This window comes from Seriola aureovittata, chromosome 23 (assembly GCF_021018895.1).
Source record: "Seriola aureovittata isolate HTS-2021-v1 ecotype China chromosome 23, ASM2101889v1, whole genome shotgun sequence".
NCBI classification, from domain to species: Eukaryota; Metazoa; Chordata; class Actinopteri; order Carangiformes; family Carangidae; genus Seriola; species Seriola aureovittata.
Window position 1 is genome coordinate 9747819 of NC_079386.1, and position 22323 is coordinate 9770141.

A 22323-nucleotide genomic window follows, 5' to 3' on the forward strand; every position below is an offset into this window, starting at 1 on the left:
ACAAGGAAACCTTCATAAATGCTATATAATACAAATGCCCACATACTTATACTCTCTCACTGCCACGCACACACACACACACACACACACACACACAATAACTGTTTTTCAGGAAAGCTTGATTTAAACATAATCTCAGTCGTGATTGGTGGGCTTTCCGCTGGTTTCCATCCTCTCTGCCACTGTTTACTCAAAGCCCAGTGTAAATGCCAGTGGAATATTGTGATTCACGGGGCTCTGCTGATCACACACTGCATTTCCATGCATTATTTACATCAAGCTTAGCCCTCTTCTATGCATTCAGAAGCACAGGTCACAAACAAGCAGGGATCAATGAATGACAGAAATCAAATATTTATGCCGCAGCCAGAGCACCTAAGGCGGGTCACATGACCGCAGGGCGCTGCAGAGACAACTTCCTGCCTCAAGCACTCCAGAGAGAAGTAAAATCAGCAGCATCAGGGAGAAAAGATGAAGAGAGGATAATGTTTGTTGTAGCAATTTACAGAGGCAGGGAGAAATGCCGTTGGGAATGGTCGACTTCTTACAGTATTTGTTCCTGTGTGTCTGCCGTGTTGATTTACTGTCTGTTGTTTTGTTTGTGTACAGAAATAACAATTTGTTATTTTGCTAAACATTGAACCAGTCATGCACACTCTATAAATTGTAGTTTCAATTATATATTTACAATATTTAGAAAGTCTATAGATAAACTTCCTCAAAGAAAACGTATCTACATACAGAATATTTGAAATGTCATCCATCACAGTTGCGTCCTGTTTGTTTTCCAATGAGGCTTGTATCTACAAAGCACTTTGCTCTAATGGAGGACTCCCTGTTGTCTCCACCAGTGTTTTGGCTTGCTGGGAATCAATGGGGCTGGGAAAACCACCACATTCAAGATGCTGACAGGAGACATCCCGGTCTCTAGTGGAGAGGCCTTCCTAAATGGATACAGGTGAGGCGCTAAGTCCCGCTAGTGCACCGAGTAACTCATCATAATTAACCACCCAACATGGCGTTTCAGGTGGGAATCGAGCTGAGGGGGCGGGGGCGGGGGTGGGGGTTATTTTTAGCTCACACCTTTTCAGAGCTACTCCTGTTCTGTGCAACACAGCTTTCTATTTCTCCATCTCTCACACTCTCACTCTTTGTTTTTCTTGGCTAGGTAGTTTTGATATCTCTCATAAATTCTGCCGTCTCTGCCTTTTCAACTTCGCTTCTCTCATGTCTCCTCACTGCGATATTCTCAGAAATGCTGAAGACTCTGCTCTCTCTTTCTTCCTGCCTCTTGCACATCTTTCCCATATATCATTCCTTTTCACATCCTCGCCCTGTACCTTGCTATGTTTTTTGTTTCTGCCTTGCGGAATCAGTCATAAGAAATCTTTGTACATGCCTAAAAAAAAGAAAAAAATACCTTGACACCACCGATGTGAGACTCAAGCATTTGAGCGAAGGAAGGCTTGCTCTTCCTTATTTTTAGGAACAAACAACGGTGTTCTGTTGCCTCGGCACGCATCTGTAAGGCAGCGTGGTTGAGTGTGAGTTGCGACTGGTTGTGCATCAGAGGTTGCCATAGTTGTTCGTGTACACATCTGGTATTTGACTTTGTGTTCCAAAAAGAAAAGGAGATGAGTAGAGCAACACCTAACACAGCAGTATTAATGTTGATTAATGTGGGTAATGGAGATCAAAGAAAAATCCCACAGACCTTTAGGAAAAACTGAAAGGAGAGAAAAACAAATTTGAGTACGCCCACTCTTCTGGTTTCAGCTCATTACGCTTTCTGTGCATTGGCAAGAAGAATGATCGGCAGAAGAGAAGAAGCAGCAGTCTCTTGAATGGAAGTCTCTGCTCTCCTGACAACTCACTCTCTCTCTCTCTCTCTCTTATCAGTGATTGTCACAAGGACTAGCTTTTAATACCTACATTCCCCATCCGTTTACCGCCCAGTGTTACTGCCTGTCGAATGCTAAAGAGCAAAGCTGGCCTGCTAAGACCAACAGCAAACTGGCAGTAGCAGTGGACCACCTCAGTTGTGTTTCAAAGGAGAATATTGACACCGCTGTCATGTAGGCTAAACATGAAGCCCCAGCCAGCTGGCGATTATCTTTGCTTAGCATACAGACTGAAAGTGGGAGAAAACAAAAAGGCGAGCCAAAAGTAAAAGGAATCTGCCCACATGCACCTCTAAACTTCACTAATTAACACAATGCAGCAAAAAGCCACAACCTGTTGATTTTTGCACTTGGGTTTTTTTTTTTTTTTTTATGGGTAGATGCAAGAAAAAGGAGGTGAACCCCTTTGGTGATTACCTGCATTTATGTTTGAATTTGTGTTAAAATATGGTCAGATCTTCATCTAAGTGATGATTTTGAGCAAACAATGTCAATTTGAACCAACACACAGATCAGTATATTGAAAATTTGCAATACTACTGGGAAAATCTTTTATCTGCTGATGAAACTGAGATTGAATTGTTTGGGAAGAACATAGTGTTAAAAAACGGAAACTGTATACCAACACGAAAACATCATCCCAAAGGAGAAATACAGTGGAGGGAGCATCATGATTTGGGGCTTTGCTGCCTCTGGGCCTAGACAGCTCGCCATCATCGAGGTGAAAATTAGTTCCCAAGTTTATCAAGGTATCCTAAATATCAGTGTAAATCTACCACAGAATGTCATACAAACAAACAAAATCTGCCTTTTGCTTTTGAGTTCAGACCTTAATCCAATAGAGATGCTGTGGAATGACCTGAAGAGAAATGTTCACACCAAACATCCTTAAGAATAAGGCCGAGCGGAAGCAGCTCTGTAGGTAGAATGGTCCAGAGTTCCTCCTGAATGTTGTGCAGGTCTGATCATCAGCAGCCCCTGGAAGAGCTTGTTTGAGGTTATTGCTGCCAAAAGAGGTTTATCCAGGTATTAAATCCAAGAGTTCACTTACTTTTTCCATTAGCATTGTGAATGTTTAATGGGTGTGAAAGATTATATTAGCTGAAAGCACATTGTGTTTGTCTCCACTTGTGACTTAGTTAAAGATAAGATCACATTTTTTGACCAATTCATGCAGAAAACCGGGTCATTCCAAATGGTTCACATACTTCTTCTTGCCACTGTATATAATGTATAACATAGGACAAGTTAATTAGAGAGTTTTAAAGGAGCTTTTTACCTTTGGACAGAGCTATGTTCACTGTTTCCCCCTGCTTCTAGCCTTTAGGCTGGGCTAAGCATGTAACTGAAACAGCACACAAGCATTTGTCAAAATGTCTAACCTTTAAATAGACAATTCAGTGGTGTAAAGTATCAAAGTCACGCATGTTGGCACCAAACACTTCAAAATTAAATGGAACCATTCATAAAAAATTTTCTCTGGCAAATCTTGCACGTATGCTATCAGTCAAACAGCTAATAACATAGCTGTTTGGTCATTAGCGCACAGAATGCTAGACAAAAAGCTAAAAATTCTTAAATTTTTAAATGTTTTTCATTAACTTTCCCATAGATACTATATGATGATTCTAGTTCGAGGGGCAGCGAACTTAAATGGTTATCAGCAATGTGAAAGGTTAACTCTTTGTTTGTCATACAGCGGCAGAGTCTGTCCAGCCTGAACTAACAAAACTAAAAATGTGGAGCTGTGGTGGGTTGTTCCTGAATCTGCTAAAGGCTATAACCTACTCTTATCATGAGCCTTTATCAAAACTAAAACAAAACATAATATTAGATCACTAAAGCTTTCAGTCCACCACCTGCAGCCTCCAAACACATCAAATTACATTTACCTTCCCTGAGGCTGACCATTGCTCCGGGAAAATAACATTTGAGGGGAAAAATGGGTCCAATATTATGTCTGAAAAAACAAAGCAGCTATAAAAAGAGGAGAGAAAATCAGCTGTAACATTTGCTCCCTGCAGGTGGTGAAAGTATTAATATCGTAGATTGCGAAAAGGAAAATGTCTTCATCCAGAACTATTGCTGCCATTATTTTACTGGCCTCTAGAGGGTGCATGTTGCTGAGCTTGGAACTGTATGTCTGGAAAAGATTGCAGGGCCAGATTTTTGGTATTTAGTTTTTATTTTATTTGCCTACCTTTTATGTCAAAGACAGAGAGTTTTGAAGACACTAACTTGAGACCATGAGTACAGTATATGAACCACTCTGCTTCTCCATATTAGTTTGGCAGAGTTTCAAAGAGAAACACAGGCCGTGACACTCTCAGCTCTGATTTTCTTTTTCTTATCAAGTTATTGTGAATATTTAATGAATCTTTCCAACTAAATCAATTGAAGTTTTAGTTCTCTTTGAAATACAATAGGCAGAATAAATGAAGTGTTTGCTTCTTGGCCTTCTAAATGTTCTCATTTTATGTATATGTGTGTGTGTGTGTGTATATATATATATATATATATATATATATATATATATATATATATATATATGTGTGTGTGTGTGTGTATCTTTTATCTCAAACAATAATGTCATCCATTGTCAATCCTTTTTTTGGGGGTCGATCAATTACCCCAGAACTAAATTTAGACCCTGGTTCCTGTGGTGGAAACGCATAGTTCCTCAAAAGGTTCCTGGGGAAACGTATCATTTGAAACTTCGAAGGTAGCAGCTAACTCGAAGGTAGCAGCTAACTAGCAACGTAAACAACAGCAAAGGGGACGGCTTGAGGAGAATATTAAGAATATCATTCAGTGGAGTACGCTAAACGGCTTTACCGGAATTTTGAGGATGCCGCCGAAAGCTTCCAAAACTGAGGTGAAACCTGACGAAGAACTGGTGTCACTGGGTCAGGTGAACGATTTAATGCAACAACAAAAGGAGTTGTTTATGGCGCTGCTGCAGCAGCAACAGGAGAATTTTAAGGGCTTCGTTCAGATCATTATGGAGACCAACAATGGCAGAATTGACGCTCTGACCAGGGATCTACAGGAAATTAAAACGAGCCTTGAATTTACGCAGAAGGAGGTGGATGAGCTGAAGGACCAATTCAACAAACATTCGGAACGCTCTGACACTATGCAGGCGGACGTTTTTAAAGTCTGCGACAGCATGTTAATGCTGACTGATAAACTGGATTACCTGGAGGGCCAGACGAGGCGCAACAACCTGGTCCTAGACGGAATACCAGAGTCCCCAGGAGAAACGTGGACCGAGACGGAGGGCAAGGTAAAAAAAAGTCCTCGCTGAGAAACTACAGCTGCAGCGGGAGGTGGAGGTGGAGAGAGCGCACCGCACGGGGAAACCTAGAGGTGAGCGTCCAAGGCCGATAATAGTTAAACTACTCCGGCATAAGGACAGACAAGACATTCTGCAGCGCACCAAGTCTCTGAAGGGGTCTAATATCTTTATTAATGAGGACTTCACCGATGCCGTGAGAAGAAAGAGGAAAGAGTTAATGCCGGAGCTGAGAGCTGCCAGGGAGAAAGGGGACATTGCCTATTTGCGTCACGATAAACTGGTCATACATCCACGTACCAGTACTCCTAAACAGGCTTAAGGTATGAGATGACACTAACACTACTATGACCATTAACGGAACACATTCTCATCCTGTTGCAGAACAATTACGAGATAGAATTGCTGAAATAGATAATTTTAAGTTAAAGACAGCCCAGTACACTGATCATAAACCACAACACTTAGAACATGATATTGATCCAGATAATAACTTTTTGTTAAATACTGATAGCGACTGCCATTATTATACTGAGGAACAGTTTAATAGGACCTTAAAAACGGAAAATAAAATATCTATAATCCATTTTAATTGCAGAAGCCTATATGCAAATTTCCAACATATAAAGGACTACTTAAATCAATTTGTACACCCCTTCAATATAATTCTAATATCCGAAACTTGGATTAACAGTGAAAAGGGCATGGACTTTGATCTTCATGGTTATGAATTAATCTGTATGAACAGAAAAAACAAGAATGGAGGTGGTGTGGCTATATATGTGGACAAGGGTTTTATTTATAATGTTGTGGAATCTATGTCAACTGTCGTGGATAATGTACTTGAATGTCTGACAATAGAAATAAGTAGAGAAAAAAAGAAAAATATTATTGTAAGTTGTATATATAGATCACCTGGTTCTGATATTGATATATTCAAAAACTGGATGGAGGAACACTTCTCTTTTGCACATCATAAAGTCATGTTTATTGGCGGTGATTTTAATATTGATTTACTGAATCCAAACAATTACAAGATGACTGATGACTTCATCAATTCCTTGTACAGTATTGGTCTATTTCCCAAAATTACTAGGCCAAGCCGGATAACATCTCATTGTGCAACTTTGATTGATAATATATTCACTAATGATATTGAGAGCAATATAATAAGCGGTTTGCTTGTAAATGACATAAGTGACCACCTTCCAGTTTTTATAGTCTATAACAGTAAGGACTCAAAAAACAAGCCTGATAATCTACCACTATATAGAAGAATTAGAACAGAACAGTCCATGGATGCACTCAGATATGACTTATTAATTGAGGACTGGGATTTTATATTTCAGGAAAATGACATTAATATAGCTTATGATAAATTTATACGGACTTTTAAAATGTTATATGACAAAAATTGTCCAGTTAAACAACAATTGAGAAAACATCAGTATAAAAATAATCAGTGGATGTCAAAGGGACTGCAGAATGCTTGTAAAAAGAAAAATTTACTTTATAGAAATTTCATAAAATGTAGAACTAAGGAAGCAGAGGAAAAGTATAAGAAATATAAAAATAAACTGACTAATATATTAAGAGCACATAAGAAAGAGCACTATACTAAACTATTAGAGAACAGTAAGAACAATATTAAGGACATATGGAATATATTAAACAGCATAATTAGAAATAACTCAAAGCAAATTGATTACCCTACATATTTTTTAGAAAAAGATACGATTATTCATAGCATGGATGATGTGGTAAATAGATTTAATAACTTTTTTGTAAATGTTGGACCAAACTTAGCCAAAGAAATTCAAGATGCAGCAATAAGGAGTGAGGAGCTGATAGAAAAGAATCCGAATACAATGTTCCTCAAACCGGTACAGGAAAATGAAATACTTGATATTGTTCGCAACTGTAAATCCAAGACATCCACTGATAATCATGACATAGATATGAAAGTAATAAAACATGTAATTGATGGTATTTCCAAACCACTCACACACATTTTTAATTTGTCACTGCAATATGGTCAATTTCCTAATAATATGAAAACTGCTAAGGTTATTCCCCTGTTTAAAACTGGAGACAAACACCAATTCACAAATTACAGACCTGTTTCCCTGCTCCCACAATTCTCTAAAATTCTGGAAAAACTTTTCAACTGCAGATTAGATAATTTCATAGAGAAGCATAACTTGCTCTTTGACAGTCAGTATGGATTTAGAAGTAAGCGATCAACATCACATGCTTTAATTGAACTCATTGAGGAAATTACCAATTCTATAGAAAAAAAGAGTTATGCTGTGGGGGTATTTATAGATCTAAAAAAAGCATTTGACACAATAAATCATGAAATATTATTTAACAAATTGGAACGTTATGGGATCAGGGGAATAGCATTACAGTGGGTAAGAAGCTATTTAGAGAATAGGAAACAATTTGTGAAAATGGGAGAACATCAGTCAAGAAGTCTGGACATTGTGTGTGGTGTACCACAAGGGTCAGTGTTGGGACCTAAATTATTTATCATGTATGTAAATGATATATGTAAAATATCTAAAATACTCAAATGTATCCTATTTGCTGACGATACAAACATTATTGGTTCTAGTGAGAATTTACAGCAACTTTTGGACAAAATCACTTCCGAATTTAAACAGATTAAATTCTGGTTTGACAGTAATAAATTATCATTAAACTTGAACAAGACTAAATATATGATATTCAGTAATACTAAGGTTAACTATAAAACTGGGATACAAATTGGGGGTGTTAACATTGAAAAAGTAAATGAAATTAAATTCCTTGGGGTGATAATAGACCACAAAATTTGCTGGAAATCTCACATTAAATACATCTGTAGTAAATTATCTAGGAGCATCTCTGTTATTTCCAAAGCAAGGCACTTCCTAGATTATAAATCTCTCCACATTCTATTCTGTTCGCTAGTCTTACCCTATTTAAATTATTGTACAGAGGTGTGGGGCAGTACTTATAAAAGCTCCTTGCTGCCACTTTTCATACTGCAAAAAAGAGGTATCAGAATAATTCATAATGTAAACTTCCTGACTCACACCAACCCATTATTTGTCAAATCCCGGATCATGAAATTCTACGACATTATGGAATTTAAAACAGCTCAAATTTTATACAAAGCTAGGAACAATTTATTACCCATTAGCTTACTGAACATGTTCTATGAAAGACAGGGAGAACATAATTTAAGGGAACCTTTAAATTTCAGGATTTGCAGATTTAGAACCACAAGGAAAAGATTCTGTATCTCAATTAATGGAGTAAGACTTTGGAACAGTCTGGATGTGAAATTAAAACAATGTCCAAACATTGCTCAATTCAAGAGCAAATACAAGCACACCGTTTTTACTGCTTATAGGGAAGAGAGGACCTAACTGACACTTGGTAGATTCCTATTCGCCTGATCTAGGGGTTCTATGTATATATTGGTATAAATATATATGTATATATGTGTGTGTTTGTGTTTATATATATATAGTTATGGGTGTATATATGTATATGTATGTGTATATGCATGAGTATGTGTATACATAGGCTGTATTATCATTTGTAAGTATGATTTCCTTATTTGCCAGTTAACTTAATGGGCATTGGGTATGCATTTTATTTATTGATATATGTATATATTCTTTTGAAAACAATAACGTTAAGCTTGGGGGGTAGGAGTAAATAAGTTTTTACTTCTTCCTACTCCCTTTCGAGCTTGTCGGCAAGAAAGCTACTTTTCCTTTTTTCTTTTGTTGAGGATTATCATTTACCTTTCCTGCATTATGTTTTCTGTTTGTTACTATTGGTTGTATATATTCTTGCACGTTTGTTCGAATAAATTTCATTCATTCATTCATTCATTCATTCAATTAACATGTATATTCTCTTTCGCAGCATACGAACAGAAATGAGGGATGTGCACCAGAACATGGGCTATTGCCCCCAGTTTGATGCTATCAATGACCTGCTTACTGGACGAGAACATCTGGAGTTTTACGCCAGGTTACGGGGGGTACCTGAAAACGAGGTCACCATGGTAACCATTACTTCCTCTCGTGCTTCCTGTCCTTGTACATTTACACATGAATGTAGATTAGGTGCCATAGTTGGGGATTAAAAAAACACAAATCTAGTAATTCAAGACATTGGACACTGGATTATCAGTTTATTTCCTTTCAGCGTGTTTTTATTTTCACCATCAAATACTTTTCAACCAGAATTCATGTAGGGCAAGCTGGAGCACACGTCAAAGTGATAGATAACCTCAATGGGAGAAGCCATACATAATGAAAAAGGGCCGGTGGTAGAAAAGCAGCAGCTGTGGGTTATGGCTCTACATTATTCACCATGCCTAGTGGTGTGGCCGGCCCTATGCGGCCTCCATGCACTCCTCTTGCACCGCCCGCTTCTACAACAGTAAGATCAAAGGAGGGGAGAGGCTGGCGGCGACCATAGGCCTCAGACCCAGCGCCAGGACTTTGATCTCTTAGCTACTGTCCAAAGGGACCCAGTTCTGCGCTGCTAGCATAACTCTTAATTTTACTGTGGCCCATTGTAATATGGCTGTTTTGGTGGCAATACTCCAACTAAATCCTCATGTTGTCATATTTGCATAATCTGTAATCAAATATATCCACATGTATTTGCAAGGAATGTTTTCTAAATGAAATGCAGGGCCTACATCCTGCATCTAGTGTGACACCTCAACATGTCCGTAGAGACCCGGTGATATTGTGCACATTGGCGATGCTCCTGATTGCTGGTGCCAACGAGAAATTGTTGAAATAGCAGGGAGAACAGTAAAGTACCTCAGCAGCCTGTGATTAAGGTCTTACAGTGATGCCAGCTGTCATGCCTCGTCCTTGAAAGCCGCAGAGCTTAAATACATTGGAGATCCAAGCCAAAATATCATCCATCATGGAAACACTCTTCTTGACACCGTAATGTTCACTTTGTGTCTTCTCTTCGAAAGGTGGCCGAGTGGGGGATCCAAAAGTTGGGGCTGGTCAAATATTCCAACAAATCCGCGGGAACCTACAGCGGTGGGAACAAACGTAAACTCTCCACTGCTATAGCCCTGATCGGTTGTCCTCCAGTGATCTTTCTGGTGAGATACAGCTTTATTGATGTGTTGTACACGGTGAGAATGTGATACGCTTCTGTTTTATTAAGACTTAAGACTGTAATATTTTAAATCAATATTGATGTGGTGCAGATGTTTGGATTACAGCAGATCTGGGGGGTTTTTCTCTCTCTTTACAAGCACACAGAGACTAGACTGTAGTAAGAAGATGATAGAGTATAGGAATTTGGGCTAATGTATGCTTTCAGAAATGAGAAATAGAAAAGACAAGATATGGATCAAATTCACAAATCCTCACTGGATTTCCCAAAGGATCACAAGTACATTATTTGTGGATGAGGAGAGTGTGTGTTTCAGGGGTCACTCACTGGTCATGTTTTAATTCTTTTTTCTTTTCAAGGAAGAACCGATTTGTGCAGCACACTGAACTCCTTTTACACATATTAAATTCCTATCCACCAGGACTTAAAACTCAGGGCAAGAGCATTTTCTCACCGATGAAAGATTAATGAAAGCATGACTCAGAACATACTGCGTCACATGTTTTCAATTAAGCGGCTTTAACGTTTAATCAGGAAGTTGTGTCCATGTTATCTTGAGGGACAGACAGTAATGGCCTTAAATCACATTGGGGACTCCTTATGGGGGCTCAATGTGTATGGTATAAATTTTCATTATGATTATTGCATTTGACTTGTTATCCCACCGCATCACAAGGTCAAATAATGCAGATATACTAAAAGTTACAACATATTGCCATTGCATTTTCTTTTTTGCCTGTAAACGCTAATAAATGCATTTCTTTGCTTCATTTAAAGCAATTCTTCAGATTATGCCGCTAATAACACTTTTAGTCAGGTAATGAGTAATCCATAATAAATGACATTTACTAAATAATCTTTCCAGCCATTTCTGTGTTCTGGCTCAGTTTGCAGGCTGTAGAGCTGCACTGTTCCAAACCTCCTTATTTACTCGCCTGAGCCAGGCTAGCCTTCACTTTGAGGCAGTGGGATAATGTGTTGTCAGTGTCTGTGTCAGTTTCAGTATTGTGTGCTAGCCCAGGGAGTCCAGGCGGCCTCGAGGCAGTGCCACATAGGGTTTGCACGGGGACACATTGGGCACGGTGATGGAAGTACCCCATGGGATTTGTAGGATTGTGCTAGTGAGGGAGAACCAGGCCTGGAACGAAACCAGGCAATGGACTGAGTACTGTCACTCTCTAATCGTGCATGGACAGACTAGCCCTGAGGAGAAAGAAAAAGCAAGTCGCTGAGACTGTGTGTGTGTGTGTGTGTCTGTCAGTGTGTCGTGCTGTGCTGGAGAGGGCTTCAGTATGTGTCTCGGTTATGTGTGCATGGGCCTACTCTGAATTCACCTAAATTTTACTGTGTGCATTGTGCCATATGCCTGTGTGTGTGTATGTGTGTGTGTTTATAAGTATATATAGGACAAGTCTCAGGGCATTTACCGGACAATGTGACGGTGTTTTGATGATGGTGTAAGAGCTGCCTTACATATTAATACATTAAATCTACAGTTGGTCAGCTGGGTTGAGATCTGGTAACAGCTTTTTTTATGTTGCTTATTGCTGCTCATTGTTTCTCCACTTGTTTACTCAGATATTTCATGTTTCTTTGTCACCCTTTTAGCATATCATTAATTGATTAACAGATTATTGCCTTAAATGATGAACCATGAAATCCTACGCTCCTAAAAGATGTGCTGTAATGGAAACTGTTTTAAAGAGGTTACATTTACCGTAGGATGAGCCAACCACTGGGATGGACCCCAAGGCCCGGCGCTTCCTGTGGGACTGCATCCTCAGTGTCATCAGGAAGGGACGTTCAGTCATCCTCACATCACACAGGTGCAGCATCACTCTTTATCTATTGATTTTCTTTGATGGATTTGACTCTTCACAAGGGGAAGCAGAGCTACCAAATTATTATTATATTATTATAAAATGAATGTGTATTGTAGATATTGTAATTAGAATTAATTTGAGTTACACTTTAGTTGAAAGGTATTGTTTCCTGTGTGGCAGTTAATAACGGCTGCCAGAGACACACACTGACTGCTTTAAAGCTTTCATGAAGCGTGAGGGAATATTGACTGACTGGCTTTTTTTTCCACCATGAAAAGAGAAACTGTCAATATCAGTGCTGGAGTCTTTTCATTATCCAAGATTTCCTGGAGTAAAGTTAAGTTCCCCAACTTTTTTTCTGTAATGTTGGCCAGTTTTGGACATGGTTGTGAGTTAGGAAAAAAAAAAAAAAAAATAAGCCTAATTTTTTGTGAAACTTAAAACTTGATGGCCCAGGTAGATACGCAACATTTAACAATTCATATGCCACTTCATTTTACCATTTCTCAAATTGCCTCGGTTTTTGAATGTTCCTGGCAGTTCATGTGAGTAATCTGTGGTGTTTTTTTTTTTATTTGGAATATATTACCCTCATTACCTGTGTTGCCTTCATTGAGAAATAAAAGCATTTGTTGTTGTCCTAGGCAGTGTGGCTGAGCTGCGTCCAATCGTCCATGGCATGACCAGGTGGTTGTGTTTTGTTAAGTGGCAGATTCACCAGGTTTTACAAAGTCATAATCCTAATTGCACCATTCCTCAGAAAGGCTTCACAGGTTTTGCCTCAGCTACAAATGACTCGTGCTCCAGCCCAACACCCAAAGAGAAAAAATGAGATAATAAGAACTACAGATGGTCCCTTCCTCTCCCTCTAATTACCAAATTTGTTGTCCGTTAAAGGTGTCAAAGTGGACATGAAAATGCTTTAACCCAACTTGAACTGTAACTGGGAAGTCTCAATGAAATAATCAAGATCTTTATCAATAAAATAATGAGCTTACATAGTCTAAAATTAATGTGTTGAGTGTTAATGTGATTTGTATCCTTTATAAAAACCATTGTTATCAGTGGTCTTGTCTTGGATCCAGCACAATTTGAATGAGAAGGAGAGACGTCAAAGAAATCTGTAAAATATCTCCATTATACAAAATACACAATGGCTCTTAACTGGAAAGGAAAGGACTTAAGCATCTGGTGTTATTGCTATTTCCCATTTAATCTGCAAAATTTCTCACTCTTTTCTTTCAATAGTATGGAGGAGTGTGAAGCACTGTGCACACGCATGGCCATCATGGTAAACGGTCGCTTCAAGTGTCTCGGGAGCATCCAGCATCTGAAGAGCAGGTGAGGGTCCTTCCTTTGCCACAGATTGCGTTAGACCAAGAGTAGAATAAAAAAATAAAAAAAATAAAAAATCTTTGAAGCTCCTTGAATTGAGATGAAAGAAATCCCAGTCTCCCACCAAGGTATTCTGTTATTTATACTGTATATATAAATAACATGAGTCCGAGTACATTGGTAATAAAAAAGAATATGATTCAAGTTTTTCAAGGGAGAAAAGGAAAGAATGCATATCCGTCTTTTATCATTTATTGCTGTGGCTCAGAAGGGCTGTACAGGAGCTACACAAAGAGGAACCCAATTTATCAGAGTACAGCACCGGTGGAACTTCACTTAAGCTCCACAGTGTCATGATAATTAAAGGAATAGTTGAACATTTTGGTAAATACGCTTATTTCTCAAGAGTTAGCTGACATGAGAAGATCGCTATCAAACTCATATCTGTGAGTTCAGTATAAGACTACAGCTAGCAGCTGTTTAGCTTAGCCTGGCATGGTTTTACACTTTTGTGTCGGTCAAATAAACAACATGTAACTAGTTATCTTCATGAGCAGATTCTTTTTCCTTTGGACAGAGCCAGGTTAGCTGTTTGCCCCCATTTACAGTCTTTATGCTAAGCTAAGCTAACTAGCAGCTGGCTCTAGCTTCATATTTAGTGTACAGACATGAGAGTGGTATCAATATGCTCATCTGACTTAGGATATATCCTGCAATGTCGCACTATACCTTAATATTTTATTCAACTTCAATCTGTGTTTGCTTTGAAGTTTCAGAGGTATGAAGTCTAACGATAATATATTCATTTGTTTTGCTTACCAGGATGTTTTCTTGCCTTGTATATTTTGGTGCACTAAGCTAAACATGTCCTTTTTTTTAGTGTAGACTCATCAATGTGATTGTATTGATTTCACAAGATCCATATATGGAGCAAATGTGCAGACAGTCAGGTCTGTGGGCCTCGGATTAGTGCCCCAAATCTTTCACCATTATCTCAGTTTCACATTTGTTTCTCTCCAGACTCATAAATTATTTCCAACACCATCCCTGTCCTTATGCACACCCCTAATAGGTTTTGTACATGTCTCTTAATGCGTTTTGCTACGTCTTCATAGCAGATATCCCCTGCCCTTAACTCTTAGCGCTCAGGTCCGCTCTCTGATATTCATCTGACATTTCCCAAGGCCAGCACTTATGCCCCGAGCCCTGCATGTAACAGTGAGGCCGATCCATTACCTTAGGTACAGTCTGGTGACATTATTACCACTCCATTGTGTGATCTTGTAAGAGGAAGGACGTTCCACACACACACACACACACACACACACAGACACGAGAGCTACACTGACGACAGGAATATGTGGTGGCAATCGTTGGGCGGAGAGAAAGATCAATACACCTGGGATGAGGGGTGGAGCAGACCATTTTTCAAGTCGTACAGGGGATTAGGGGAAACGCCTGGAACGGCAAGGAGGGGGCAACAGTGTCAAGGGTATTTCCCATCACGAGCGTTAATGTCATATCATTGGCCGCGCTTTTAGATCGCTGGGGAGAGAGAAAAGGTAGAGTGTAGATAGGTCTAAAAAAGAGTGAGATCGAGGGAGAGTTGAGAGGCGAAGGGATGAAGTAGGAGAGCGATGTACCAATCAGTCCCTCCCAGATGTTGGGGTAATTGACAGATCCTCTGTGTCAATTAGATCCTGTCTGCAGGGGGAAGAGCAAGGTGGTGTAAATAATTTATGAACCACACAGGTGGTATAGGATAGGTAAGAGCCATGGGAGGGAAGGAGGGGGCAGCAAACAAGGGAGGAGAGCAGAGGGTTAACACATGTCCTACTTCACTCAACACGCTATCAGGTAAAAGGGAATCGCACTTCACAAGACAAGCAAGTGAGAGCCAGATAAGCATGACGTCTACACCGATTTTCGCCGTGCTTATTTTAGATCTCACACGGACAATTTACATGCCGCTGAAATGCTATCGCTCAGTTCTCGTCACGCAGTGAATAATTTCTAATTAAGCGTCCCTATCTCCGAAGCGCTTTGTGTAATTAATGTTTCATGAGGTGTGGGACCCTGTTAATGACTGAAAAGGCAATTAAGGACTGTCTTCTCTGTTTTCTTTTCTCGTCACTATCCCACCACATGTTTGCGCTGCCATGTTGCCTCCCCCCTTGTTTTAGCATGTGATCCACCGTCATTTAAGTTGCCTGAGCCTCATCAATCCAGCTTTGCAGGGTGAAACGCTGAATGACCAATATTTCAGTCCATAATGTGGGAATGGAGGAGCCGAGTCTCACAAATGCACAAGCTGTTGCCAGTTTGCAGATGGGAAGAGTTCCATCAGTCGGCAGGGGTTGAAGTCGAGGGGGTGGGGGATGGGGGCCATGGCTGTAGAGGCAGGTGGCGCATACACCGTTGTCACACGGCGTGAGCGGCTGACCTGCAAAGCTGGGGGTGCCGCTTCTTCCCCACCAGCCCCCTACCCCCAACTTCTCCATCTCTTTTTCATCACGAGCCCCTGAAAGGAGTACAGAATCTCGCCGCGGGGGCAGCTCTCACATTTTGACCCCCTATTGCTCATATGTAATACATGTTCACCCTCCCACATTCACAGCCCCCCCGCCCCCCCCGCCACTCTCCTTCAAAAACCTCCAAGCGTATTACTCTATTTATTCCTCCCTCTGCTACTCTCAGGTGGCTTCCAACCCAGCCATCCAAGTGCTTGTTAGTGCTGCCCCCTTTAGTTCAGTAGTGACCCCGTCTTTATCACTGAGATGCCCTACTGCTGCTTTAACAACCCCGCCTCTGTGTATCAATCAAGCCCCAACTCAGCCAAAATAATCCATTTAAACTGCTAGAGAGGTTGCTTAGCATGTGAGAGGGGATGAAGATTTGTTTTGGGCTGTGGAACCTGAACAGTGGGGAGGCCATTTTAAGAAGCTCCTTCATTATCTTTCTCCGTGGTTGTTAAAAACATCCTCCTTACCTGTTCCGATATTGAGCCCCTCAAATCAATCACACTTCGAGGAATTTATGAAAGACTGACAGAGAAGGTGAGAAATAAAAAAGGAAAAAATAAAAATGTGCAAGAGGCTATAAACACTGCTTTAGCATAGCAGTGTGTGTGGTATGAAAGCTTCCAGGTGTTAAGTAAACCCAAATGAAGTGGAGGAACCAATAAAAGCAGCTTCAAAAGCTCCCCTATAATCTTGTCAGTTAGGAAGGCCACCCACTAGCCGATGCAGGATTTTTCACTGATTGATATCATTCATATCTCCCCGCTTCATAGAGTACCTGCAGTAAGTACACACCACAGCTTGGAGTCTTATTTTCTCCTTGCTTAAGGCACGTCATGATATAAAAGTGGGGGGTAAAGTGCCTTTAATGCATTAAGGTAATGCGCTGTGGGCGCATGAGAGTTTTTACAAGACTGGTGTCTAAAAAGTTTGGATCAATCCCCTGAAGTTGACGTTGAGAAGTCCAATAAACTCCTTCCCACTCAGTCTGTGTCAGCTCTGCAGGTGTGCCATTAACTAAACAGTTTACAGCTTTTAAGTGCGTCTCACTGACGGAGATGGATGACAAAATAATTCTCTTTACGGTTTACAATGCATCAGCAACGTAGGTGTAATTAAGACTGCTCAAACATTGACAGACACAGATGGTGTACTGTATATATACTGTATGTATCTGAGAGTCGCCTGCACTCAAAATACACAACATCTTTACCCTTGATAGTTGGTAGGAACCTTAATTTATGTGGGCATGTGGTTCTTGCACAGATTTTAGTTTTTGTATCAAAGCATTTTGCAGCACTTCAAGGTCTACTGAAACGACTATATAACTCTGTATTTTATTAGGTCTTTGCCCATGTATACATGTTTAAAAAGCCTGTTGTAACAACTTTTACAGGCCAGATGATGGCCTCCATGGTAGATTACAGTTCATATGCAGTACGGCATGCAAATCTTGTAAATACATATCATAGAGGCAGACAGACACTATTTATCACTGAAAACGATCAGTAAGGACATATTTAAGAGCTTTTGACTATTTCCAAGGTCAAGAATAAACTCTCACTCTTGATTTCCATTCACAGTTACTTTCACAGCTCATTTTGTCACTTCTAAACTTCCTTATTATAATATTTTTTAAAACACACATTATTTGAACACTTCACACTGCAAAACTTACCTTTACTGATTGGACAAAGACCACCCATCCACCCATCCATCCATCCATCCACCCACCCGTCTCTCTCTCCTCACACTGCCGGCTGAGCTTCTGTCTAGAGCGCTGTTAGCCCGCTCTCCAGGAACTAAGGAAGTTTTTTTGGGTGACTTCCTGCCTGATCAAAGCATCAGACCACCCAAGCCACAGTGTGACCTCTTGCCCCACATCCGCCCCCCCCCCTGCAGACACAAATACAAGGTTTGGCAGTGGTGAGGGTGACCTTTCTAGACTCCCTCAGATGAAGGAAGGCAGCAGAATTATTTTCTGCCTGTCATGCCCTTATCTGTGTCTGGCTGTTGTTTGTTTTAAATTACATGGAAGAACGACTTTCCAGCCGACCAGGGTGGAGGAGAGGATTGAGGCAGAATAATGAAAATGAAGGAGAGAGAGCTGCAGCGCAGACATGACAGTGGCTCTGCCATGCTGTGTTGAGCTGCTGCATCATATCTCTAATGTAAAATATTATGAAAGGATTAGTTGTGACAATGTGGGGCAGCCTTGACTTTAAATGGAATCCAGTCATTATTTTCTCTATGGTTGTATTCAACCTCAAATTGCGAAGATCTTGCTTTTATTTTTTTAAATCACCAGTTACCAGTTAAAAGCTAATTAATTGTTTCAAGCATGCAGCGCTATTGTTATGACCGTGCAGTGTAGTGCAGGCGCTGTTTAAAGATCCAAACCTACCTTTCCCTACACAGGCAGAGTTTATTTGAGGAGAGCCAAGACAGACAGTGTATCAAAGATGAAAGAACTTGTTTTGTTGTGAATACAGAGGCAGAATAAAAATGATGAATATGAAAGAAAGATATTTTTCCCAAAGTGCTGCGTGAAGCCCCTGTGTGGCTGCACAAAGAAAGGAAATAAAAATAAGGTAGGGGAGGCAAGAGACTGAGGGGAAGCTAATTGATAAGCCCTTTTACTGTCACTGACAAGCAGCATTTCATTACCCACATACGCTCCAAACCCTTTCGCCAAACCCCTCTGCCACAGTGATTCCTGGCCTTATTGGATTTTTGCAAAAAATTTTGCATCTTGGCTGAGGTTGGGAGACCACAGACAAAGCACATTTCTTGAGCTGGAAGCTATAATAAACACAAGTGGATTATGGTCATAGTCTTGATTGGATGATGAATTAAGCTTGATGTGTGGGGATGGCTGTGATATTGTGGTGGTAGTGGTGTCTGATTGCAGACTGTGGAGACTGTTGCATCTTATAAAAATCATCCAGAATTATACGGCCTTTACACAATAGGATAAGTGTTCTGGTTATACTTAATATAAAATGTGTGCTTTACTCGTGGAAGATGGTGCAGTGTGCGAATGAAAGAAGATGTGCCTCGTTAAGGGGCAGGTGGATGCTTCATTGTGTCTTTACATTTCATGTGAACAGCTAATATATGGCGTGTGGTAACACGCTGTCGCACGTCTTTGGGTGAAGCCATGCGTTATTGCCCAGTGATGCGCAGATTTGTCCCATTTGCCAAAACCTGTTTTTAAATTGGCCTCCATTGTTGTAAAGCCGATAGTATAAAATTATTTGTAAGTTAGTTTTATTACAAAAAAATTTACAATCAGTGTGTGTTATACTTTTGTTTGGCAATCAGCAATCTACAAATGATTTAACTCTTCAGCACCCAGAGCACCTGCTACACCGTTCAGGTTTCCTCTGCGCATTATGAAGAGCAGACCGAACATACAATGTTACATTAACCCAGTCCCACTGTATAATTTCCCTGCTAATTAGAGTCATTTTATGCCCAATTTCATTGGCAAATATGAACCATAATCATATTACGGTGAAATATAGTCATACAGATAACAAATTTAGGAGTTTGAATACCAAGTGAAGGGAGCTACAGCAAAGTAGCGCTAATATGGTGCAATTTGCAGTAAATAAATACCAGAGTTATTGTTGGGAACCTGTTTTTCTGACGATTCTCCACACTTTTAGCTGTTGAAGCCCTGAGTGCATCGGACGGCTAGAAAAGACCAGTATTTCATAACAAGGTAGAGCAGGGCTCAGGTCAGTTTGAAGTACAATTTGGAGCGGTTGAAGGGCTATCCACCGGGCAGTTGCTTAATGAAGCACTCACATGCTGATACTTGCTGTGATGTGTACTACATAATATTCCCCAGAGTTTCATGGGGGATGCTTTTTGATCACCTGCGGCGTACAGCCCCTGGGAAGATCACAGTGCAGGTACAGCGCTCAGATCCTCCCTGTAAGCTGGAGGCAGGATGTGGAAAGATAGCATGCCACGGGGTCTATTGCATCATGGGATGGAACATCGTCCAGTCACTGCAGCAAATTGTCCGCATCCTTCTGTATCAGTTTCAGATCCTCTTACTTTCCTATTACATTGTAGCCTTTTAAGTGTGTACATTTTTATGCATTGCTATTTGTGATTTGAATATTTTGTTCGCTGTGGTGTCAGACCTTGCTGCTAACACCACTATCTCGTTTCCTCACCGCAGTCTTTTGACAGGACTAGTTGTAGATCTTTTGGCAGGAGACAGGGGTCATGGGTTATAGTTATAATGATGCAGCAAGTAACTGGTTCATATGTCAGCTCCTGTTGATGTATCATAGTCCATATACTGTACTTCTGACATCTTACCGTAATGCAAGACAATTCTAGTAAGTTTCAGACCTTCATTTAAAAGACACTAGTGCATCCTTAATGGAGATGAGTGTTAAATAAGCATTCCCACATACAGTTTGTGTGTAGTTACACTATTCTTGCACTGTGGCTCTTCATTTTTAGGCAGACCTGTTTTAACTAAAGGGACTCTGCTACCCATGGGGTTCATTCACAGTGCTTCTCAGCACCAGCAGAGAGCTTCACTCTCCCTGTCACTCCCTTTGGGATCGTGTAGGCCTGCAGTTTATTCACCATATCTCTAATTGCCACTAAGGGAGCCTGTGACTCTTGTTGCATGTAGCTGTGTACTAGCCCACAATGGACATTTCCATGAGTAAATCCAACATTAGGGAATTAATTAGGTAGAAAACAATGGGTCATAAGAGTACTAACGACAGAATAACAAGGCGCAGTCTTATTTGGTGCTCACCAGACGTAGCATACAACTGGGAAGATGCAGAATGCTAATTAGCTTTAGAGCTTAGCTATGGCCCATTTTCATCTGTGACAATATTTTATGTCAGGGATATTGTACATGTTGTAAAGTTTTACCAGTAGAGCAGGTTGACAGGTTGTCAACCCCATGCTCTTTCAGTGAAGCAAGCATGAATAATTTTTTTATTTTGACAGAATTTTTATGTTTAGATAATTAAAGAAGCAATACTTCATTTTTGCCACTACCTGCCGGTGGAACAAGCCGCAATCACAACATTGACGTATTATCACCTAATCATCATCGGCAGTAACAGTAACTAACTAACTAACTAACTAACTAACCAACTAACCGAGTTTACTGGAACTGTAGTTATTGCAAAGGTGGAAAAGTTAATTCATCAGCGAGAAACTTTGTTGTACTTTTCAATTGGAGCTGCTTTTACTCTCAGCTGCTTGTGACCCACCTGTTTCTCCAGCTCACCACATCCAGGAAGCTTGAAGTGTCTGGGGAAATATGAGACAGATTAAATTTTGTCATGTCTTTTGCTTCCTTTCTCGCTCTTTCTTTCCAGTTATACACCACAATTATCAGCACACCATGTGATGACCACAGGGGAAAGGTTCATTACTTAGATGACCAGCCATGAACATTCTTGTTTGCACTTTTTTTCTTTTTTTTTTTTTTTTCTTTTTTCTTTTTATTACTGAATGCTTATTTAAGCACTCTCGTTCTAGATTTGGTGATGGCTACACAGTGATCGTGAGGGTTGGTGGCTCTCCTCCTGCCTTGGGGCCAGTCGAGGACTTTGTCCAGCAGACCTTCCCAGGCAGTGTCCTGAAGGAGAAGCATCACAACACGCTGCAGTATCAGCTGCCATACACACAGGGAGCTTTGTCCACCATCTTCAGCCAGTTCACCAGCCATCAGCACAGGCTGGGTGTGGAGGACTACTCTGTGTCCCAGACAACTCTGGATCAGGTAAGGCCAAAAAAAAAAATGGATGCGTGTTTGTGTTTTTTTTTGTTTTCACTTGACTAACTGTAAGTATTACTGGTTTACCTTTAGACTGAGAAACATATTATTAATTATCAAATATAAATTTGTCACAGGTTTACAGTTTCACTCAATCAAAGGAACCTATCATAATTCCAGAGGTGAAATATTATCCATCCATTGAAAACCAGCAGTACATTTACTCCAGTCTCCCGATTTTCATCTTCACCGTCAGAGATTATATCAATATATTTGCAAAACATAATCACAAGGCCAGGTTGTTGTTACGCATTTGGAAAACACGCTTCTAATGAGCAATTACGCACAGGCTCCATATGTGTGACATATGTCTGCTTTGCCTTGGGTATTGGTAATCTGAATTGTGGAAACTTGATTATTTCCGAAGGTTTGTTCAAGGCGCAGATGCAGTGATGACACTTTTCTCTTCATCCAAATGTGGTATTATCCCTCTGAATCCAGTTGGGAAAGTTGTTCGCTCTGTATT

At 40.3% G+C, this 22323-nt stretch overlaps 1 protein-coding gene across 1 annotated transcript in view; it reads left to right on the forward strand.

Moving 5' to 3' along the window:
- Window positions 1-22323, forward strand: part of LOC130164873 (phospholipid-transporting ATPase ABCA1-like) — a 170464-nt gene that overhangs the window by 120928 nt on the left and 27213 nt on the right. Inside the window, exons 44-49 of the mRNA XM_056369863.1 lie at window positions 852-958; window positions 9121-9262; window positions 10199-10333; window positions 12073-12176; window positions 13422-13514; window positions 21560-21803. Coding sequence (XP_056225838.1) covers window positions 852-958; window positions 9121-9262; window positions 10199-10333; window positions 12073-12176; window positions 13422-13514; window positions 21560-21803 — 825 coding nt within the window. The remainder of the gene's footprint in view (window positions 1-851; window positions 959-9120; window positions 9263-10198; window positions 10334-12072; window positions 12177-13421; window positions 13515-21559; window positions 21804-22323) is intronic.